At 39.7% G+C, this 21,652-nt stretch overlaps 1 protein-coding gene across 4 annotated transcripts in view; it reads left to right on the forward strand.

The window, feature by feature from the left end:
* Nucleotides 1-21,652, forward strand: part of TMTC1 (transmembrane O-mannosyltransferase targeting cadherins 1) — a 264,581-nt gene that overhangs the window by 120,322 nt on the left and 122,607 nt on the right. For all 4 annotated transcript variants that reach the window (XM_032646464.1, XM_032646467.1, XM_032646465.1 and 1 more), the window contains 2 exons: nucleotides 1,701-1,782; nucleotides 2,929-3,032. In XM_032646464.1, the coding sequence (XP_032502355.1) occupies nucleotides 1,701-1,782; nucleotides 2,929-3,032 (186 nt within the window). The remainder of the gene's footprint in view (nucleotides 1-1,700; nucleotides 1,783-2,928; nucleotides 3,033-21,652) is intronic.

Here is a 21,652-nt window from a genome sequence, read left to right on the forward strand (position 1 = left end):
GGACTTTTTCATTCAGAAGTGTTGCAACCCTTTTCCTTCCCACACTGCCGTTCCGTTTCCCTTCCTGCTGCCACTTATCCACATCATTTAAAGGAATAGCAGAAATGTCCAGGGCTGGTGTTTGTTGAGTTGGCCTGAAAATGATGGTGATAGAGGGGGAGCTGAGAAAATGCACGTAGCAGTGCTTTAACTTTTTGGAATCACAGACCTAGCTGACACTGGGGATCAAAGTCAAGGACTTTGCCTCAAAGAAATGCACAGATGCAGACATACACAATATCTCCTGTGCAGTTTCAGGAAGTGGTGAACTCCCTCAAGCCCATTTCAGGACAGAAAAGATGCACCTGTGTCCTGAGAGCTGACAGTATTCCTGGCCTTACTCCTTGCCAAGCTCTCTTTTGAGAGCTAAGGGAGAAGAAAGAATTTAAATGTAATGCTTGGGGGTGGATCCAGTCCAGAGCTTGCTAAGAGGTGGCTCTGTTGTGTACTGTTTTTTGGAAGAAGGAAGGGACTTGCCTCTTAGTGACACTGTCTCCTCCTCACGGTGCCACTTGGATGCACTTAGCTGTAACAAAACAGAAACCACATGTATTTTGTAAGCAGTCAAGTTAGATGTTTCTTTGTGAGCTAACCCACTCAGGTCTTCAAAAGGATCTCTCTCCTTATAGAACATCCTTGCTGTGTGAAGATACCACATTCAAATGCAGATTTTAAGAGTTTCTGGGGGAGGATTCCTTTGAGGAAAAATTAGACTAAAAAAAGTAAAAGAAAAAAATGAAAAAGTGCAGGGGAAACAAGAATGAGGTGGGAAATGTTTGCTGGATTATGTGGTTCAGTTTGACTTTTCTCCCTACACTTTGTACAGAAATCTACCTATAGGTGAAAAGGACTTTAGGGTTTCCTGAAGTTTGTTGGCAATCTCCTCTTGTTTCCCTTTCATCGTCTTTATTAAAACCAGCCAATCACATGTCTTCTATGTGTATGAGTACAAGTGGGTGAACTGTGGGAGATGCAGGGTCCACACAAGTTGCTGCCCCTCTAGAAGTGACATTCTTGTAACCTAGTTTGGTTCCAAAGGTCATAGGCAGATGAGGAAATTATCACTGCATATGGGTGAGCTCTGTTTGACCACCAATGCTTAATAACTTTGTTACCTTGGATAAATTACTTAACCTCATAAAACCTTAGCATCCTTTTTTTTAGGGGTAAGACATTTTGAGCTAGTTTGTGGGTGGAAGACATTGTCCCTCTCAAATTACATTCAGTAGGCAAATTAAATCTTATTTTGTTTAAGATCATCCCTGTGACTAGTGTAAGCATATAGTTGCCAGAATACCTGGGTTATTTGGGATTAGATGGGATAGTAATATTTATAGCTAACTAGTTTACAGTTAGGTTGTGTTTCATATATTATCTCACTTATTCTTCACAATTTCCTGTGAAGTAGATACTATTATTTTCCACTCTTTTATAAGTGAGAAAGATGTGCAGAGATGTTAGAAAACTTGCCCAAGATTATCCAGACAGTAGGCAGCAGAGCTGGGGGATTGAAACCCACGTGGTATGGTTCCAGAAGCCATGCTCTTAGCTATGATCCTTTCCAGCCTTCTTCTGAGCTAGTCTATTCACACTGAAAGGAAAACATTATTTGTGGTAGACTCTGACACTTATTTAAGGTGTTTTTTTCTTTCCTGTTTCAGGTATCTGACAGCAAGCCGCAATAGAAATTTCTTGCTTACCATGAGGCCATTCTTAAAAAGGGCCATTTTGGTCATAAGTTATGTAAGTACATATATGCTTTTGAAATATCTGATAAGAAAGATTTCACTTTAACTTGACTCAGAGACATGATCCAGATTGTTTGAGTCAGCAGTAGTGTCTAACAATATGATCTTAAGATCAAAGAATTTACACGCTATAAATGTGACAAAGCCTTGGAATGTATGTATGGAAGCATTCTAGGGATATGTGAACTCAATGACACCAGCAGTATTAACTATAATATTTTTTGTGCCGTTTTCAAGGTGCTGATGCTGTGTTGTCTCTGCAACACAAACCTGGCTGTGTCGGTTATCTAGTGCTGCACTTATATAAAAAGCATTCATGAAGTAAGCCAGTGATATTCATGGGAAAAAGTCCAGGCCTAACTACCTCCCAAAATTAATCTTTACCTTTTACTGAAGCAAAGATTTCCCTCTGACTTTATCAGAAACAACATAATTGGTCCTATTGAAATGAGAAGGACATCTAGAAGGTCTGTGTGGGTGGATTCTTCTATAAACAGAACTTATTGCCACAGAAGTGTCTCTGGCCTCTGGTTTTCTTATGCACCTTTGCAACAGGATAGCACCATTCAGTGATAAAATTCCACTGAGTAGACACAAAAGAGGTTTCTTGGGGTTGTTGAAATAACTCTTGCATGAGTGGTCTGCTCCAGAGCATTTGAGAGTTGGAGCATTTCCAAATGTATTTATTCAGGACACAGAAGTATCATCTATCATAGTTTAAGTTAACTTTCGTGGGGCTCTGTGAGAGGGATGGTTAATAACCTGGGCATTGGAGACCAATGACATGAGTCCAACTCCTGGATCTTGCAATTTACTAGCTGTGGGATTCTGGGCAAATTGGGAGGCCTCAGGTAGATGGAAAGCCTTTCGTGGATAACAATGGATAACAGCTAACACGTGCTTGAAACTGATGACTTATTAAGATTTGCTTGCCTTTCCATCATCACCTTCATTGTTTACTCTTCCCTCTACCCAATTACTTTCCTACTCATCTTCGATGTTAGGATTTTACAGAAATGCTCACTAGGAAAAGTGTTTGTAGATCAAAATATTTGTAAAGCATCAGAAAGTATCCTCCAGAAAGGTGGGGCTTACTCCCGACAATCAATGATTTTCTTACCTAATCTTCTTTTCTCTGAAGGTGATTGTTGTTCTGTACTTCCGTCTGTGGATAATGGGAGGATCTATGCCCCTCTTTTCAGAGCAGGATAATCCAGCTTCATTTTCACCTTACATTCTTACAAGGTCAGTAAAAATACATTTTTTTAACTTTACTTGGTATTTATCAGGTTGTTTTAAATAATCTTAAGCGATATGTTGTCTTTGCATTTTAAGGAAAGAAAGGTGGTCTTCTATTCAGGGCGTGTGGAGAGAAGAAACTACTGTTTAGATGTTTGGAATTCTTTTCAACAAATGGTGCTGTTTTGTCAATATTATTGGTATTGTTCTCATATTGGTATATATTTGTTTACTCAACAAGCATTTTGTTGAGCACTTATCAATAATAAATATCTATTGAGGGACTTCCCTGGTGGCACAGTGGTTAAGAATCTGCCTGCCAATGCAGGGGACACGAGTTTGAGCCCTGATCCGGGAAGATCCCTCATGCCGCAGAGAAACTAAGCCCGTGCACCACAACTACTGAGGCTGCACTCTAGAGCCCGCGAGCCACAACTACTGAGCCCTCGTGCCACAACTGCTGAAGCCCGCGTGCCTAGAGCCCGTGCTCTGCACCAAGAAGCCCACGCACTGTAACAAAGAGTATCCCCTGCTCGCTGCAACTAGAGAAAGGCCATGCACAGCAACGAAAACCCAATGCAGCCAAAAAAAAAAGCTTTTGAGTGGCTCATATGGCAAATGTTACAGGACAATGCACTGAGAGGTGTGTAGAGGTTGACTGGACATTATAACTACTTGTAAGGTTAAAATCAGCAGGGAAGTTGAAAGTGGCGAACAGAAATGAACAACATTTTTGCTAAGGTACAGTCAGTTATATCTTACCATTTGTCCTTAAGAGATTTAGGATAGTGGATCAAGAAGTGATGTTGACCAATGGATCTTGTTCATTGAGAGGGTTTTAATTCCTTACCCAATCTGCTGTGATGTACTTCTGACACTTTCAGATATAATTATATTTGACAGTTTTCATAATGTTTCTTCAGGATATATTATTCTATAATGTTTATACACTAAGGTGTACTGTTCTTAAATTTTCATAGTTTTATGTTCTTTTTAATGTCTAATATCATTTTTGTAATAGTGACCTTCTCTTTTCTGTGTTTGCAAAGACATAATAAATCTGAAACCTTGACCAACAGCACATTTATATTTCAGCTCACTTGTATCTCTTAGGGATGGGAGATTGTTGGATTTTGTTTTTATAAAGCCAGACTTGCTTTATTTCACTCATTTACTTTATATGTTTTAATTGATAAATTTCTACTCTTTTTTCATTGTATGTTCTTTTTTGTTCTCAGTGTTTTCTGCCTTTCTAAAGACTATTTTCCATTCAAAAAGGATACTTCCAATTTGTTTGACCCATTTTTCTAATAAATGTTATGTCACAGTTGTTTGTATTACTTGCAACATCTATTTGTGTTAAAAAATCTTGAATATGCTTCAGAAACCATATGGTATACAGCCTCCAGTGTTGGCTTATCCCTTTGTGATAGTCTAGAGACTTATAAATTATTGTTTAATTAGTCCATTCGTTAAGTTTGACATCTGTAGCCAGCTTTTTGTTAATATTGCAATATACTTGTCCTTTTAGGTTTCTCTCACTGGCTTTCAACATCTCCAGGGCTCCTTGTCTGGATATTTTTAGCTCATTGAGAAATTGTTTCAGGTTCTGCAGCTCCTTCAATAGCTATTTTCTGCCTTTAAGTGAAAAAAACAGCTTTGCCAGATCCTGGTCTTGCTTTTGGCTCCATTTCCCTTGGCCCTCGGTTGGTCTCCCTCCAAGCTTTCTTGTCTGCTGAATTTGAGCATTCATTCTTGTCTTTATAGTTAGATGCAGCCCATTCCCCGAGCGTACCAGTCTCCAAACGCCAAGCTGCGCAAAACAACAGATGGATGAGAACAAGAACGTATTGCTCTCAACTCACCAACCAGTCATTTCATTCTTATCTCTGTCATCAGCAAACACGGGCCTACCCCACTGTCCTTGGTGTCAGGACAAGGTGCCTTTGGTCTCTGGCTCACTGCCCTTCTGTCTATACCATCTTAGCTGCCGGGGGGTCAGATTGCATTTTTATTGCTGCTGGTGGTCAAAAAAAATTCTTTGGTGGAACCTCTGGCAGAATTAGGATCTTGGGCCGGTCATTCACCATGTTCTACCTTTCACTTCCAAGGTTTTTACGTATTTTTTCTGAGGGGTCTGATACACATTTCATCCAGGACTTTCTGTCTGTGAATCCATCTGAATGACTATTCTCAGGCAATTCAATCAATATAAAGTGATAGAACAGAATATCCTAACATCTTTATATTCTCCCACTTGTAAAAAAAAAAAAAAACACGTATCTTTCTGTTTTTGTGTTTCATCCTTAAAATACATAGATAGCCTGGGACATTTCAGTGACAGTTGCTGTAAATGGCCTTTCACATTCCTCTAAGATAGCTGCATTATAATTGACTCTTTTAAGCATCCAGAACATTGTCGTTAATTCCTTTCCTGAGTAAAGTTTCTAGTCTTCTTGCATAATTGTTTGACCTCTGGTATAATGATGATTCTTAAACTGGATTACCTTAGTTTGTTTCCAATTCTGTTGGCTTTTTTTTTTTCTTCTCATCAGCTGTACCGTTTAGCTATGATTTGGCTGGCTCTGTGAATCTGTCTTTACCAGTCAAAGGTTTGTCAGTCAGCTATGTCAATTGATCTCGTTATTGCTTCACCTCTTTTACTGGATTTGTAAACTGAACAACTTTTATAGCATCTTTGCTTCTATCTTGCAAGGATATCTTCTTTTAAAGTAGGTATAATAACTTTATTATCAGGTGAGAGTTTTCCAACTAGCTTTCTCTTCTCTTAATAATTGTTATCGTTATTAATTACATGTAGTTTTACAAAATATCCTACTAGCTTTTAAAAGTTGCTCGGTCAACACTTTGGTTTTTGGTTTGTTTCACATGACTTCTTGTGATTTTAGTTCTGAGATTCCTTCTCTTTTAGGTGATCCATTCCCATGTGTTTAGCTAGGAGGAAATACCCCGCCATTTTCTGCCTAACAAAACAGATGCAAAATTGTTGTGGTATGCTCATGAGAAACCTTTCTTAAGAAAAATTATCTCAGACATGAGAATATGAAAAAACATGACCGTGGCATTCACTGTAATGTAGAACATTGTCTAACAAACCTAGAGGAATACAACTTTGGTTGACTTATTATTCACACTTACTGTATTTTACAACTCTGTCAACTTAGAATTTTATGTGTAGAAATCTGACAGGTGTGATTATTTCTTCTCTCTCAAGTAGAAAATAAAATTTCAAATGTTAGTTTTATTGCCTTGCAAGACATTGGGCAAGTTTGTATCTAATTCACCAGCTCATTCCTTTTTATTTTTTCATGAACCATGAAAACTTGTTTTTCAAATTTAGTTTGTATATATCGAAACATATATACTTATATGTTTCTTATATATATTCAATTTATATTTAATAACAGCTTGAGATATAATTTAAATGCATACAATTCATCTAACGTGTACAATTCAATGGTTTTTAGTATATTCACAGAGCCATGCAGCTATCATCACAATCAAATTTAGAACACCTCCCCAAAAAGAAACCTCATATCCATTAGCAGCTGTTCCCTATTTCACCCCAGTCCCCCAGCCTTAGACAACCATTGACCTACTTTTTATCTCTATAGAATTACTTATTTTGGATATATTATATCAATGGAATCATATGATGTGTGATCTTTAGTGACTGGCTTCTTTTACTTAGTAAACTGTGTTCAAGATTCATCGTGTCATAGCATACATATATTAATATTTATTTCTTTTTTATTCTGCAGTAGTATGCCATTTTATAGATACATCACTTTTTATTTTACCCTTTATCTGTTGATGGACGTTTGGGTTGTTTCCATGTAATGGAATGTTTTGGCTATTACGTATAATGCTGCTATGAACATTCATGTACAAGTTTTTGTTTGAATGTATGTTTTGATTTCTCTTGCATATGTACCAAGGAGTGGAATTGCCAGATCATATATGTTAACTCTATATTTGACTTTTTTTTTTTAGCACAAGAATGTTTATTTAGTTTTACTTTTTTGGCTGCATTGGGTCTTCATTGCTGTGCGCGGGCTTTCTCCAGTTGCAGCGAGCAGGGGCTTCTCTTGTTGCAGAGCATGGGCTCTAGGTATGTGTGCTTCAGTAGCTGTGGCGCGCAGACTCAGTAGTTGTGGCGCATGGGTTTAGTTGTTCCAAAGCATGTGGGATCTTCCTGGACCAGGAATCGAACCCTTGTCCCCTGCATTGGCAGGCGGATTCCCAACCACTGTGCCACCAGGGAAGTCCCCTATATTTAACTTTTTGAGGAACTGCCAGACTGTTTACCAAAGTGGTTTTACCATTTTACATTTCTACCAGCAGTCTATGAGGGCTCCAATTTCTCCACATCCTCTTCAACACTTGTCTTTTTGACAGTCTTTTTGTTGTTGTTTTAATTATAGCCATACAAGTGGGTGTGAAATGGCATCTTATTGTGGTTTGGATTTGCATTTCCCTGATGACTAATGGTGTTGAGCATCTTTATATATATATATATTAGCCATTTCTATATCTTCTTTGGAGAACTGTCTGTTCAGATCCTTTGTCCAGTTTTTAATTGGGTTATTTGTCTTTTTATTATTGAGTTATAATAGTTCTTTATATATTCTACATATGATATTTATATATTCTAGATATATGATTTATGAACATTTTTTTACCTTTCTGTGGGTTGTTGTTTCACTTTCTTTTTTTTTTCCTTTTTTTTTTTTTTGTGGTACACGGACCTCTCACTGTTGTGGCCTCTCCCATTGCGGAGCACAGGCTCCAGACGCGCAGGCTCAGCAGCCATGGCTCACGGGCCCAGCCGTTCCGCGGCATGTGGGATCTTCCCGCACCGGGGCACAAACCCGTGTCCCCTGCATCGGCAGGCGGACTCTTAACCACTGTGCTACCACGGAAGCCCTGTTTCACTTTCTTGATGGTGATCTTTGAGGCACAAAAGTTTTTAATTTTGATGAAATCCAATTTATCTGTTTTTTGGTTGTTGTTACTTATGCTTTTGCTGTTATATCTAAGAGGGTTTTGCCTAACTCAATTTCTCTTCTAAATTGGCTTTGTCAAATGTCTGATTCCCTTATTAATAAGTTATGTAAACTTTTAGTCTTCACTGTGTATTTGTACAGGGTTATGTTTTTAATATTTTTTAAATTGTACTTTGATACAGTTTATGTTAACAGCATTTCGGAGGCCGTTTATAATTTGGCTTTTAATTTTTGTCCATTGGGCATGTCCAATCAACAAGATAGATCCATACAGAATTGGGGGAGGGGGTCATCATTATTCAGGATACTCTGGCAACAAGCTCTTAATATTCTACCTTTCCATTTTATTCCAAACATTCAGATTGTATTAACTGTCAGTAATTCTATGTGACTGATCAATAACTTTTTTTTTTTTTTTTTTGAGGTATGCGGGCCTCTCACTGTTGTGGCCTCTCCCGTTGCAGAGCACAGGCTCTGGACGCACAGGCTCAGCGGCCATGGCTCACGGGCCCAGCTGCTCTGCAGCATGTGGGATCTTCCCGGACCGGGGCACGAACCCGTGTTCCCTGCATTGGCAGGCGGACTCTCAACCACTGTGCCACCAGGGAAGCCCAGATCAATAACTTTTTAAATCTGTAATTGAGATTTGTGTGGATCAACTGAATGACATGACATTGAATGATACATGTTTCTGCTTTTGACTTGAGAAGAAAAATATCATTAGAAGTTGAAGAACAGGGCTTCCCTGGTAGTACAGTGGTTAAGAATCTGCCTGCCAATGCAGGGGACATGGGTTCGAACCCTGGGACACGGGTTTGGGTCCAGGAAAATCCCACACGCCACAAAGCAACTAAGCCCATGAGCCACAACTACTCAGCCTGCGCTCTAGAGCCCATGGGCCACAACTACTGAAGCCTGTGCGCCTAGAGCCCGTGCTCTGCAACAAGAGAAGCCACCACAATGAGGAGACTGGGCACCGCAACAAAGAGTAGCCCCTGCTCGCCACAACTAGAGAAAGCCTGTGCACAGCAACGAAGACCTAACGCAGCTGAAAATAAAATAAAATAAATTAATTAAAACCCAAAAAAGAAGTTGAAGAACAGAAAAAGTGTTGTATTTCGATTGCACAACTTTTTCTCGACAAGCAAGTTGGAAAATTTTGCCCTCATATGTCCAAATCCCTCCCATCCCTTGTGGAATTTCTGTAGAAACAAGAGCTAGAAGTTTTCACCAGAGGTAGAGAAGGGAGTGAATGGAGACAAAAACCATGTACTAAAACAGACAAAAACCAAAACAAAACAGGTTAGCGATTTCGGAAATTTGAGATTGGAAAATTTTGAAATTGGATTTAAATGTAGAAAGGGGGTAGAGCCAAGTGTTGTGGGTGGGTTTTGAGTAGGAATCCCAAATTAAAGATTAAACCAAGAACAGGTGCATGTTGGGGGAGGTGGAGGGTGGGGCTGAAGGCCAGAGTGATTGTCTAGATCTGTGGTGTCCACTACAAGAGCCATGAACCACATGAGGCTACCGGCTAGTCTGAACTGAGATGTGCTGTAAGTATAAATAAAGTACACACAGGATTTTTTTTTTTTTTTTTGATTTTTGGCTGCGTTGGGTTTTCATTATTGCATGCGGGCTTTCTCTAGTTGCGGTGAGTGGGGGCTACTCTTCATTGTGGTGTGAGAGCTTCTCATTGCTGTGGCTTCTCTTTGTTGCGGAGCACGGGCTCTGGGTGCGTGGGCTTCAGTAGTTGCGGCACGCAGGCTCAGTAGTTGTGGCTCACAGGCTCTAGAGCGCAGGCTCAGTAGCTGTGGCTCACGGGCTTAGTTGCTCCATGGCATGTGGGATCTTACCAGACCAGGGCTCGAACCTGTGTCCCCTACGTTGGCAGGCGGATTCTTAACCACTGCGCCACCAGGGAAGTGCCTACACAGGATTTTGAAGACAAAATTCTGTAAGAATAAAAGAATGCAAAATACCTCATTAATACATTTATATTGATTATACCCCATAAATTATATATATGTTGAAATGATATTTTGAGTATATTCTTGAAACAAAATATATTATTAAATTAATTTACCATGTTTCATTTTCCTCTCTTTAACATAGCTAATAAAACCTTGAAATTATGCATGCTTTTACTATATTTCTTTTGGATAGCACTGGCCTAGAACAAGTGCTGGGGTTCTTGGCTTAACTCTGGGAGAAGGACAGGGAGGTTGGAGGACTGGCTAGTGGAGCACACCCAGTGCACTCTGCAGCCTTCCTCTGCCTCTGTTTTGGGTGGTTTCTTCTAGTCTGCCAACGTGTGTTTCACTCAGCTGATTCTGAGTGGTGGAGGGATTTTATTGCACTCCATCTTTTGGTGTGACGACTAACTTAGTCCCATCTGAAAAAAATGTCCTTTAGGGACCAAGACCACAGGTGCTCGTGACACATCTTATAAATTACCACCCAAAATTATGCCCTGACTGCAGCTGTCCCGGGCTTTATGATTTTACTCCAGCCAGATTGCCAAACCTGCATGTGTCTTGAAAGTACTTGTGAATCATGCTGAAACATCAGTGCTGGGGTCCAGTGCCCGAAGATTCTGCTTTGGTGGTTATGGTGGACTTGCATTTGAGGAGTCATGGAATAGGTCTGTGTGCAGCTTGTTCTGTCAGAGAATTGTCATTTAGCCCAGAATTTACTTCTCTCTATGTGTCTCTTTAGAAATGTGGTACTTTGACATTCAATTTTGGAAATCTTGGATAAAAAATAAAAACAAAAGCGGAGGCTAAGTATGGCTTCTGCATAGGGCTGGACCCTGCAGAAGGGATAACATTGTTTCCGCTATTAAGGTGCCTGCCTGCTGTCTAGTAACTGGTTTTCTGTCTTAACCAGATTCGAAGAGGACGGAACATAAAGCAGTATATGCTTGACCAAAGAAGTATTGCCTTTCTAATATTAAAAATGGTTGTCTTTCAAATCCAGGATATAGATAAAATAGGATTTTTCAGTGAATGTGAGGCCTCCCATCAGCGTCATGTTTTTTCATGAGATGTCCTGGATAAGCAGGTGGAATATATCTTCTTAAGTGGATAGATGTGTTTCTGCTGTTCAGCTATCCAGACAAAGTCTTGTATTACTTGTTGGAAGACATCAAGGTATGAAATAATGAGATTAAGATAGAACTCAACATTCTCCTTCTAGAGAAGCTTCTTTTTCTGTCTCCATTTTCAGCTGATAATTTCAAACAGGCACAAAACCTTAGGTTTTGATTGTTACGGCCTTAGGGCACTATGTCTTAGTAATGTTTATAGCCCTTAAAGCCCCTAACATGGGGGCTATCTCATAACATAATGTATCACTGAACAAACTGAATGAAAATTTAAATTATTTTTTAAAACAAACAAAACCACCCTGTGCTTAAAGAGAGTCGAGCAAACGTCGCTGCTTTGTTTTTGCTTCAGCAACTAGCAGGGCCTTCACACATGAAATGAAACTGAAGTTATTCTGATTTTTAAAGCAGTGGTCACCAAACTAGAGTGAATATCAGAGTCACCCTGGGAAGTATGCTAAAAATAAGACTTTCTGATGCAGGTTGGAGAAATTCTGATTGAATGGATCACAAGGTTGGGTGAGAGATTCTGTATCTGATTAGCAGCCTAATTGTTTTTGGGGGGAGGAGGAGGTGTTACCCTTTCTGAAATCCTCAGGTATGAACTGTGTCCTCTGTAGCTGAAGAGTGCTCTACAAGGTGTGTGTTGTCCCCATTGTGTATTTTGTGTCATTCTTAGAAACATAGCTTGGGGATGAAAGAGATGGTCAAGGTCACTGAGTGTAGTTTCCCAAACTGAAAGGACACTATGTAATAGTAATTCCTCTAATTGTCTTAGACCCCTGGAATGAAGGGGTAAAAAAACGAAGAAGAAAGAGGAAGGAGTCAGAAGAGGGAGACTGTGGTGGTAGCAAATTCTACCTGTGGACTAGGGAGCAGGGCTGGGAAAGGCTGGTCTGGATCACTTTACTGCTTGAAGAAAATATAGAATGCTTTAAATCTACTTACTGTGTTTCCATTAGAATATTAAATCCATGAGAAGCTGATAAAAATTAGAGACGATTCTTTTATTTTTGCTAACAATGGAACATAAAGGCAAAACTTGCTTTTCATAATGAATAAAATGCCAAACCCAAGCTTTTAATTTGATTCTACTTCTTGCCATATGATGCTCTAACAAATATTTCCATCAGTGCAGTCATCTGTTTACTGTGCTGGAGAGGTGACTACACGCTGGTTTTAAGTTTGTCGGCCCTGCTTCGACTAAAATTTAAAGGTTTGTTGTGGTTTTTTTTTTTTTTTTGGTATAAAAGGTCAAGTTCATCCAGGTTGCACTGTTCAAGGAATAAGTCAGAATCTCAGGCAGGTGTTTCTCCATGAAATACCAGTATTTGACCCATCGTATTTCCTCTCTACATTGTATGAGGAGCCAGAAAACCCTGTCTTGTATGCAGGGTCTCCTATGGGTCTCTTGCAGGGCATTGAACAAGTCTGCCTCTCTAAGGCTGTTTCCCTTGCTGCAAGAAGGGTAGAGACTGAGTTGGGATCAGGTAATCCCTATATGAAGATACTTTGTAAGCTAGAAAATGCTGTACATGCCTAAGGGATGTTCAGTGTTGTTGGATGTAGTTCATTAATAGACCACTGGGATTCTGTGTGGAATCTGGAAACTGCACCTGATGTATATATGGTCAGCAGTTGGTATGTTTGCTCAGTGGAAGTTACACCTGAACGTTGGTTTGAAATAAAGATGTTAAATGCTTTATAGAGAGAAACAGACTCTAGGTAAGAAATGAACCTAGTATTTATTTTGCAGAAAGAATTATTTACCTTTCTAGAGATAAATGGGTAAGAAGTTGTTGCTGGAAGTCTTAGATGTTGAAATTCATATTTTCTGCTCTGAGGAGACTGTCTCTGTTAATAAGATAACTGTATTAATGGTGCATTAAAAAGGTCAAAGAGACTTAATGGCATTTCAGATTCACTTTATAGTTTACCCATGGTAACAGGAATTCTCATTTGAACTATTATTCATTGCAGTTTAATGCAAAATAAGAAAAAGTAAGCTTGGCATAGCTTTATAAGGATGCTCTGTGACATGTGAGGGGAGTGAGTGCCTTTACTCAGACACTCCTCATTACTAGATGGTGTCCCAGGAGCCAGCATTACACAAGGTGCTGAGGGGCCTACACAAGGGCAGCATCTTCAGTCTGTGCCCTTTAGCTACAAGTGTGGACAACTGGAAATCTAGCAGGTATCTTTTATGAGACTAGAAAAATATATGGTTGCCTCAAGCCAAAATAAAAGTATCTAATTTGAATATTTTTAGATTTTTAGGCATTATTTTACTATCAGGTTAATTTCTGGAAACCTATCTACTTAAAGAGCTGGGTGCTGGGGAAATAACTATAAATAAGACTCAACCCTGTCCCCGAGGAGCTTCTGTTTTAGTGGGAAGACAGGCACATCACCAACGGGAAGTTACAGGGCAGTGTGTAAGCCCCGAGGCTGTGGGAGCTCATATACGGGACTCCAGCCTGGCCTGGGGGTTGGGGGAAGTGGTAACAGGGAAGGCCTGTCAGAAGAAGTGACACCTTTGCTGGGACCTGAAGGATCAGGAATCGGAGTTCGGCCAACCTGTGAGAGTTGATTCCGAAAGATGAGGTGAGCCAGTCAGGTGCTACTCTCAGGAGTTTGAAACCTAAGAGTGAGGCTGTGAAGACTGAAGTGACAGGTGTGTGAAGGCAGGAGGAAAGGAGAGCCGGGCAGCCCTGACGACCACGCTGCAGCCTCAGTCACGAGAAGCATGACTAAGGAGCCCCGGAGCAGAGGGAGGAGATGAAGCAAAGGCTAAGAGACGCAGGGCAACCGTGAAGAAGGCCTGTGGCCTAGAGGGAAGCCTACCTTTCTTGTAGCTGCTTGATTCTGGTTCCTAAGAAGTCTGGTTTTGCTCTTAATTTCCTGTCTTCTTATTCTTACGGGAATTTTAAAAAGAACTCTCCCTTTAACTGGTTTGATTAGACCGTTGGTCCTCATAATCTGGAAGAACTTTAAAAACAAAACACAATGAGAAACTGGCTGGAGAGCCCCTTGGATCTCTTTTCCTATTTCATGAGTAGTTGGAAATGGTCTTGCCATCTCTGTTCCCAGGTGCTAAAGCATCAAGTATCAGTATTCAGTGCTACTTACGGGCCTTTGCCCATGGATGGAATGCCCCAAGGGCAGGCCTCAGCACTTGTCTGGCACCTTCTACTCTGTTGCCACCAAGGAGCTAAGGGATGAGGGCCGTAGACAAGCTTCTACATCAGCCGTTCAGCTGGGCTCGCCTTGTGGCTTTCTACCCCAGCCCTGTGTGCCGGGGATCAGGGCCTGCTTCCAGTCATCCCATCCTTGTCTGTAAATGGTTTTCCCTGATTTTCTTTTCTTTTGTGTCACCTGCTTTTGTTCCACATTACCCATTGTGGCATTCATCCATGTTGTTGTATTCATTCTCATTGCTGAATGGATTTCCATTCAATGAATATACAATGTAGGTATCGATTTCTATCGTAGATGGACATCTGGGTTGTTTCCAGTTTGGGGTGTTAATAGTAGTGCTGCCCATGACACAGAAACAACCTAAATGTGCACCGACAGAGGAATACATAAAGAAGATGTGGGGTGTGTGTGTGTGTGTGTGTGTGTGTGTGTGTGTGTAAATAAACACAATGGAATACTACTCAGCCATAAAAAGAATGAAATAATGCCGTTTGCAGCAACATGGATGGACCTAGAGAGTATTGTACTAAGTGAAGTAAGTCAAAGAGAGAAAGACAAATATCATATGATATCACTTACATGTGGAATCTAAAAATATGGTACAAATGAACTTATTTATGAAACAGAAATAGACTCACAGACATAGTGAACAAACTTATGGTTACCAAAGGGGAAAGCGGGGGAGGGATAAATTGGGAATTTGGGATTAACAGATACACACTACTATGTATAAAATAGATAAAAAACAAAGACCCCCTGTATAGCACAGGGAACTATTTTCAATACCTGTACTAAACCATATTGGAAAAGAATCTGAAAAAGAATATAAATGTATATATATATATATATATATATATATATACACACACACATACATACACACATATATAACTAAATCAGTTTGATGTACACCTGAACCATTGTGAATCAACTTACTTCAATAAACATTTAAAAAAGTAATAGTGCTGCTATGAACAATCCTGTAAATGTCTTTTGGTTATCATATGTGTGCAGCACTGTTGGGTAGGAACTTAGGCGTAGAATTGCTACATCATGAAGTATGCATTTATTCTACTTTCATGAAACTGCCTGAACTTCTCCAACATGGTTTAATCGATTCACAAGAATGTTTCAAAGTTCCGGTTTCTCCACATCCTCACCAACATTTGACATAATATTTTTCATTTTAGACATTTTAGCAGGAGTCATCGTATCACTTGTATATTATACATTTTTAATCCTGTACTCTAATTTACCCATATTTTTAACTGTCCTCAGAAAGTGTTATGTTTGTTTACAATTTGAAGCCATTTTTGTTTGGGGGTCCTGCCTAGATTCTCAATCTGCCATCTTTCCACCTATTTAAATTCTGCATAGATTCTGGGAGGGCATTTCTTAATCCTCTGTTTTTCATTAATCTGTCACTTCTTAGAACTCCATTGAAATTTGGTGTCTATATTTCACTATTACCCAACCATGTAATATGTGCATGTCTTCTCACCACCGATGCTGTGAAAATGTCCTTGTGGAAGATGAGGGCTAGCTCTGATTACCCTTCAGCACCTATAAAAGTGCACAGAGTAAGTATTCAACATTTATTGAGTTCATGTCAGGGTCTCCTGTTCATTGAGAACTTAGTTCAGTAAATGGCTTTCTTTGGCTAGTCCCAGGGAAGGTTATAAGGAGAAGATGCTGATGATGACAATAAGCAGGTTATGCCTACAAAGGCCTATCATTATTGCTGGGATACAGTGAAACTATGGAGATCCTTTTTTTTTTCCTTTTTGCAGTACGCGGGCCTCTCACTGTTGTGGCCTCTCCCGTCGTTACGGAGCACGGGCTCCGGACACGCAGGCTCAGCGGCCATGGCTTACAGGCCCAGCCGCTCCACGGCACGTGGGATCCTCCGGGACCGGGGCACGAACCCGTGTCCCCTGCATTGGCAGGCGGACTCTCAACCACTGTGCCACCAGGGAAGCCCATGGAGATCCTTTTGAAGCATCAATGGAATACAGGAGTTGTGAGGATGAAAATAAGGGACAGCCTAGGGAGGGGCAGGACAGATCACCAAAACCCAGTGGACAGAGGTAGAGTCAGGGTAAGGTGGGGTGCTCCACTCTGGAGGTACCTTTGCTATTTTGACAGTGTTAGCCAGTGCCCTTCCCAAGAGGATTCAGTGTGTATACAGTGGACCCAGTGTCCCATATTTATGAAATGGTGGAGGATTTTGTAGATGAAAGAGAAAGAAGGATCCTTTGAGCAGAAACATTTCTATATAAAACAAGCAAGAGCTGCATGTTTCTGCTTGCAGTGCATGGTTTTTTCATATGTACCTGTCATAGGCATCTTTATGTTAGGCTCATGTTATTTCTTAGCCAAAAAGGTTTTTTCAAAGACAACAGAATTTATGTATATTTTAGCAGTTAAAGCACTCTAATTTTTTTCTTGATAAAAATGAAGATTTAGGGCTTCCCTGGTGGCACAGCGGTTGAGAGTGCGCCTGCCGATGCAAGGGACACGGGTTCGTGCCCCGGTCCGGGAAGATCCCACATGCCACGGAGCGACTGGGCCCGTGAGCCATGGCCACTGAGCCTGCGCATCCAGAGCCTGTGCTCCACAATGGGAGAGGCCACAACAGTGAGAAGCCCGCGTACCGCAAAAAAAAAAAAAAAAGATTTAGATTTAAAGAGTGCCACACTATTTACAATAGCCAGGATATGGAAGCAACCTAAATGTCCATCGACAGATGAATGGATAAAGAAGATGTGGCACATATATACAATGGAATATTACTCAGCCATAAAAAGGAACGAAACTGAGTTATTTGTAGTGAGGTGGATGGACCTAGAGTCTGTCATACAGAGTGAAGTAAGTCAGAAAGAGGAAAACAAATACCTTATGCTAATGCATATATATGGAATCTAGAAAACTGATACTGATGAACCTAGTGGCAGGGCAGGAATAAAAACACATACATAGAGAATGAACTTGAGGACACAGGGTGGGAAGAGGAGGCTGGGACGAAGTAGGAGAGTGGCATTGACATATATACACTACCAAATAGATAGATAGCTATTGGGAAGCAGCCGCATAGCACAGGGAGATCAGCTCTGGGCTTTGTGACCACCTAGAGGGGTGGGAGGGAGTCTCAAGAGGGAGGGGATATGGGGGTATATGTATACATATAGCTGATTCACTTTGTTGTACATCAGAAACTAACACAACATTGTAAAGCAATTATACTTCAAAAAAGATGTTATTAAAAAAAAGGGCCACAGTTTGATTAGGTGCCCTTTGATGCCAGTTCCCCACCGACCTCATTTTCCCTTTCATGTATTTCATGCTGAAACCTCTTCATTCATTCCTGGATTATGAATGAAAATACATCACTGAGTTGTTTAAGCTGAATTCCTGGCTTTTTGTGCTGTATATTCCATTTTGTTGCCAGATATTCTAGTGGCTTTCCTCCTGTTAGCAGAATTCATGGTAGAAAATTGGTAAATAATTCATTTTATTTTTGCCCCTGCTTTAAAAAAGAAAACCCAGTGGGACAGAGATATTCAAAGATTGTTTTATTTCTGAAATTTTTGCAGAAATAAGCAAGGTGACTAATTTGAAATGTAATTCATAGTCAATGAGTTAAAAAGAAATACATCAGTTGCTGATTACAGCTAGCTCAACTAGCCCCCTCAAATGTAATTAGCTTTTGGGGTGATTCCAAGTGGCTTCTTTGTGCTTAAATTTGCAAAAATTTTCCAATGCTGTTTCAGTATCTCAAATAGTATTTAAGGAGTTTACTTGCAACATTTATCTGAGTTCATATGCACAAAAGGTAGGTGTATATTTCTGAGCTAATGGAGATAATATATATATATTAAAAAGGGCAATTCCACTCCTGGGTATATATCACAAAAAAACCCAAAAAACACTACGTTGAGAAGATACATGCACCCCAGTGTTCATAGTAATAGTATTTACAATACAAGATATGGAAGCAACCTAAGTGTCCATCAACAGGTGAATGGATAAAGATTCTGTGGTATATACATACAATGGAATATTACTCAGTCTCATAAAAAAGAACAAAATTTTGCCATTTGCGACAACTTAGATGGACCTGGAGGGTATTATGCTTAGTGAAATAAGTCAGACAGAGAAAGACAAATACTGTGTATCATCACTTATATGTGAAATCTAAAAAATAAAACAAACAAACGAGTATAACAAAACAGACTCACATACAGAACAAACTAAAGGTTATGAAAAGGGAAGGGGGTGGGGCAATTTAGGGGTGAGGAATTAAGAGGTACAAACTACTATGTATAAATAAGCTACGAGGATACATTGTACAGCAGAGGGAATATAGCCGATATTTTATAATAACTTTAAATGGAGCATAATCTATAAAAATTTTAAATCACTATGTTGTACACCTGAAACTAGTATAATATTATAAATCACCTATACCTCAACAAAAATAAAGGAGGGTTAGTTAAGTTAATAGTGTTGGGTTAAGTTAATAGTTTTGACCTTTCTAGTGTTATAGGAAGGTGAAGTTTTAGTTCTGTGGTTTACTTTTCTTTTTTGACCTATTTTGCTTATAATCTGTGTAAAAAGTCACAACTGAGCATTTTAAAAAATATGTAAGTAACTACGTTGAGACTGTAACTTTTAAAAAATGTTATTCTTGATATTTGTTTTTTGTCAGTATGGTATTGCAAGTCTAGAAAATATAAGAGACTGAATGAAGACAACTTGCAGGGCAAGTTCAAAATGTGAACTGAACATTAAAAGTTTCTGCATGGTGTTTGCAGCTATTCCATGGTCAAGCTGCAGCCAGACTTAAGAAAGCATTCCTGTTGCAATTCTGTTGCCTTTATCACTACTTAAAAATTGTTTTATCATGAAAAATATTAAATATGTACAGGAGTGGAGAAAACGGCATAAAGAATCCCCACCTACCCTTTATCCAGTTTTCCCAGTCATAGTTCATGGCCAATCTTGTTTCATTCATACTCCCACCCGGTTCTTCCGCGTCGCTTCAATCCATCATTTTGAAGCAAATCCCAGACATAATCTCATTTCAAATGGGTATATTTTCGTATGTATTTCTGAAATACAAGGACCCTTAAAGACTTAGAACCACAATACTGTTATCATGCTTTAGAAATTAACAGTGATTCTCTATTATCATATATCCAATCAGCGTTTCATTTTTTCTGTCTCATAAGCAGTTATTTTTAATGGCAGTTTGTTTGAATTAGCAGCTAAACAAAACCTGCACTTTGTTTGATATGTCTCTTAAGTCTCTTAATTTATAGGTGCCCTCTCCCCTTTCTTTCCCCTCCCATTGCAATGTATTTGTTGAAGAAACTGCCGTCATTTTTTCCGTGGAATTCGTAACATTCTGGATTTAGTGTATTGCCTCCCTGTGGTATTATTTAACATGTTCTGGTGTTTTCTGTATTTGATGTAAACTGGTGATAAAGTGCTTGGTTAGATTCAAGTTTAATTTTCTTTTTTATTTGACAAGACTGCTTCAAATAAAAAAGCAGCCCATCAGCTTTTTGTGTATATCCATCAGGAATTCGTCTCCCTTTCTGTGATGTTAAAATTGATTAGTAAGTTCTAGGCACCTGATTTAGCCTGATCCATCCATTATAAAATACCCCATCAGCTTTTCACCTAATAATTTCAGCAGCCATTTATGCTCATTGCCTAGATCTATTATAGCAAGAAGGAGAGATACTATTTTTTAAAGTAATTCCTAAGAGTTGGGATGTAACCGAGTGACATAGCTGTGTGTGACTCTCCTGCTAAGTTTGGTGGCTGAACATTCTCCTTTAAAGTCAAGTCATGAAGAATCTTTACTGAGCTAAGAAGTATATAGCAGGAGCTTAGAAGCTCTGGGAAAAGAAGAAGCCCTAAGTGACCCAGTCACCATTCTGTGGAGTTGGCATTCTAACGAGGCAGTTTCACAGGCCCAAACCTAAAAGGGCTAAGGTGGCTTTTTTGTTTTTATCTTTGATAAATAACAAAGCTTGGACTTCATCAAACTTTCAGTATATACTGCACTATCTGTACATTCATATTTTATTTAAAATAACAACAGGGAGGGGAGTGTTGAGAAACACCATTGAAATATCTGACCCATTTCTCTGTTGGGGTTTGAGAGCAGAGGCAGTGAATAATCCCCATCACTGAGCCTTTCCTGATCATTGCTAATGATTTTTCCACTGCCAACCTTGGAGGAAGAGGAGGAAAGGGAAGGAGATAAACTGGAAAGGGCTGGGAGGGGTGTTCTAAACCAGAGCTACTTACTGAGAGGAATTCAGGGTGAATTGACTCTTAACATTGGAAAGTAGCCTAGAAATTATCTGATTCAACTTATTTGCGCATCCAAGGTTTCCTCCAAAAGGATCTGGTGATGAGAGAGCTCTTCTTTTCACATTCTGAACCCTCATGGCACTCTCATCTCCTTCTGCCTCTTTAATTCTGTGTATCTTATTTTCACTATTGGATTTTACATTCCTTGAGGGCAAGGGATTTATCTATTTCTCTGGTTTAGTCCCATGTAGAGTGTCAAAGATAAACACAGCTGGACATTAGTTAAAGCAATAAGAACACACTTTATTCAGTAACTACTGACAGTTCAGGAAAGAGCTGAGCTCCATTCTGATTTGCGCAGGGTTGACTGGGTATTTTAAAGAGAGAATGGGAGGGGCGGAAAAGGGGGCTCGGCAGAGTCAGAGAAGTAAGAAATTACAAAGGATTGATCGTCTAAGTGCATTTAGGCTGTGTCTGCTGGCTGGCAGTTATCAGAGTTAGGATTCTGTCCTCCCACAGTCTGGGAGACAGGCCCCTTCCTCTGATGATTACATTTTAAAGGAATGACTCTCAGGTCCTTGAGAAAGACAGTTCTGAGTTGTAAGAGATACATATTCCCAACTGTAAGTCCTTTGTAGTAAGTGCTCTAAGAAAGGGAGGTCAGGGGCCTTTTTGTCAGGGATTAGCTAGAAAAAGGTAAATTCTCCTGGCAATGATGATCTTTCTCAGGCAAGCATTTTAGTGGAGGGGCTGGAGTCATCCCAGGAACATGGCCTTATGCTGCTAAAAGCCATACTAGAGTTTGGCCATCCCCTAGTGCAGAGGTTTGGATGGAGTTTGTTATATGCTGAAAGTTCTACAGTTTTCAAGGGTCTAGAACACAAGTTAAAGAATTTGTGTTTACTGAACAAATTTAAGTAAATTTAGTTTCCTCTACACTGAAAGGAAGGGGGTCAGTTAGAATGCCTTAG

This window comes from Phocoena sinus, chromosome 10 (assembly GCF_008692025.1).
Source record: "Phocoena sinus isolate mPhoSin1 chromosome 10, mPhoSin1.pri, whole genome shotgun sequence".
NCBI classification, from domain to species: Eukaryota; Metazoa; Chordata; class Mammalia; order Artiodactyla; family Phocoenidae; genus Phocoena; species Phocoena sinus.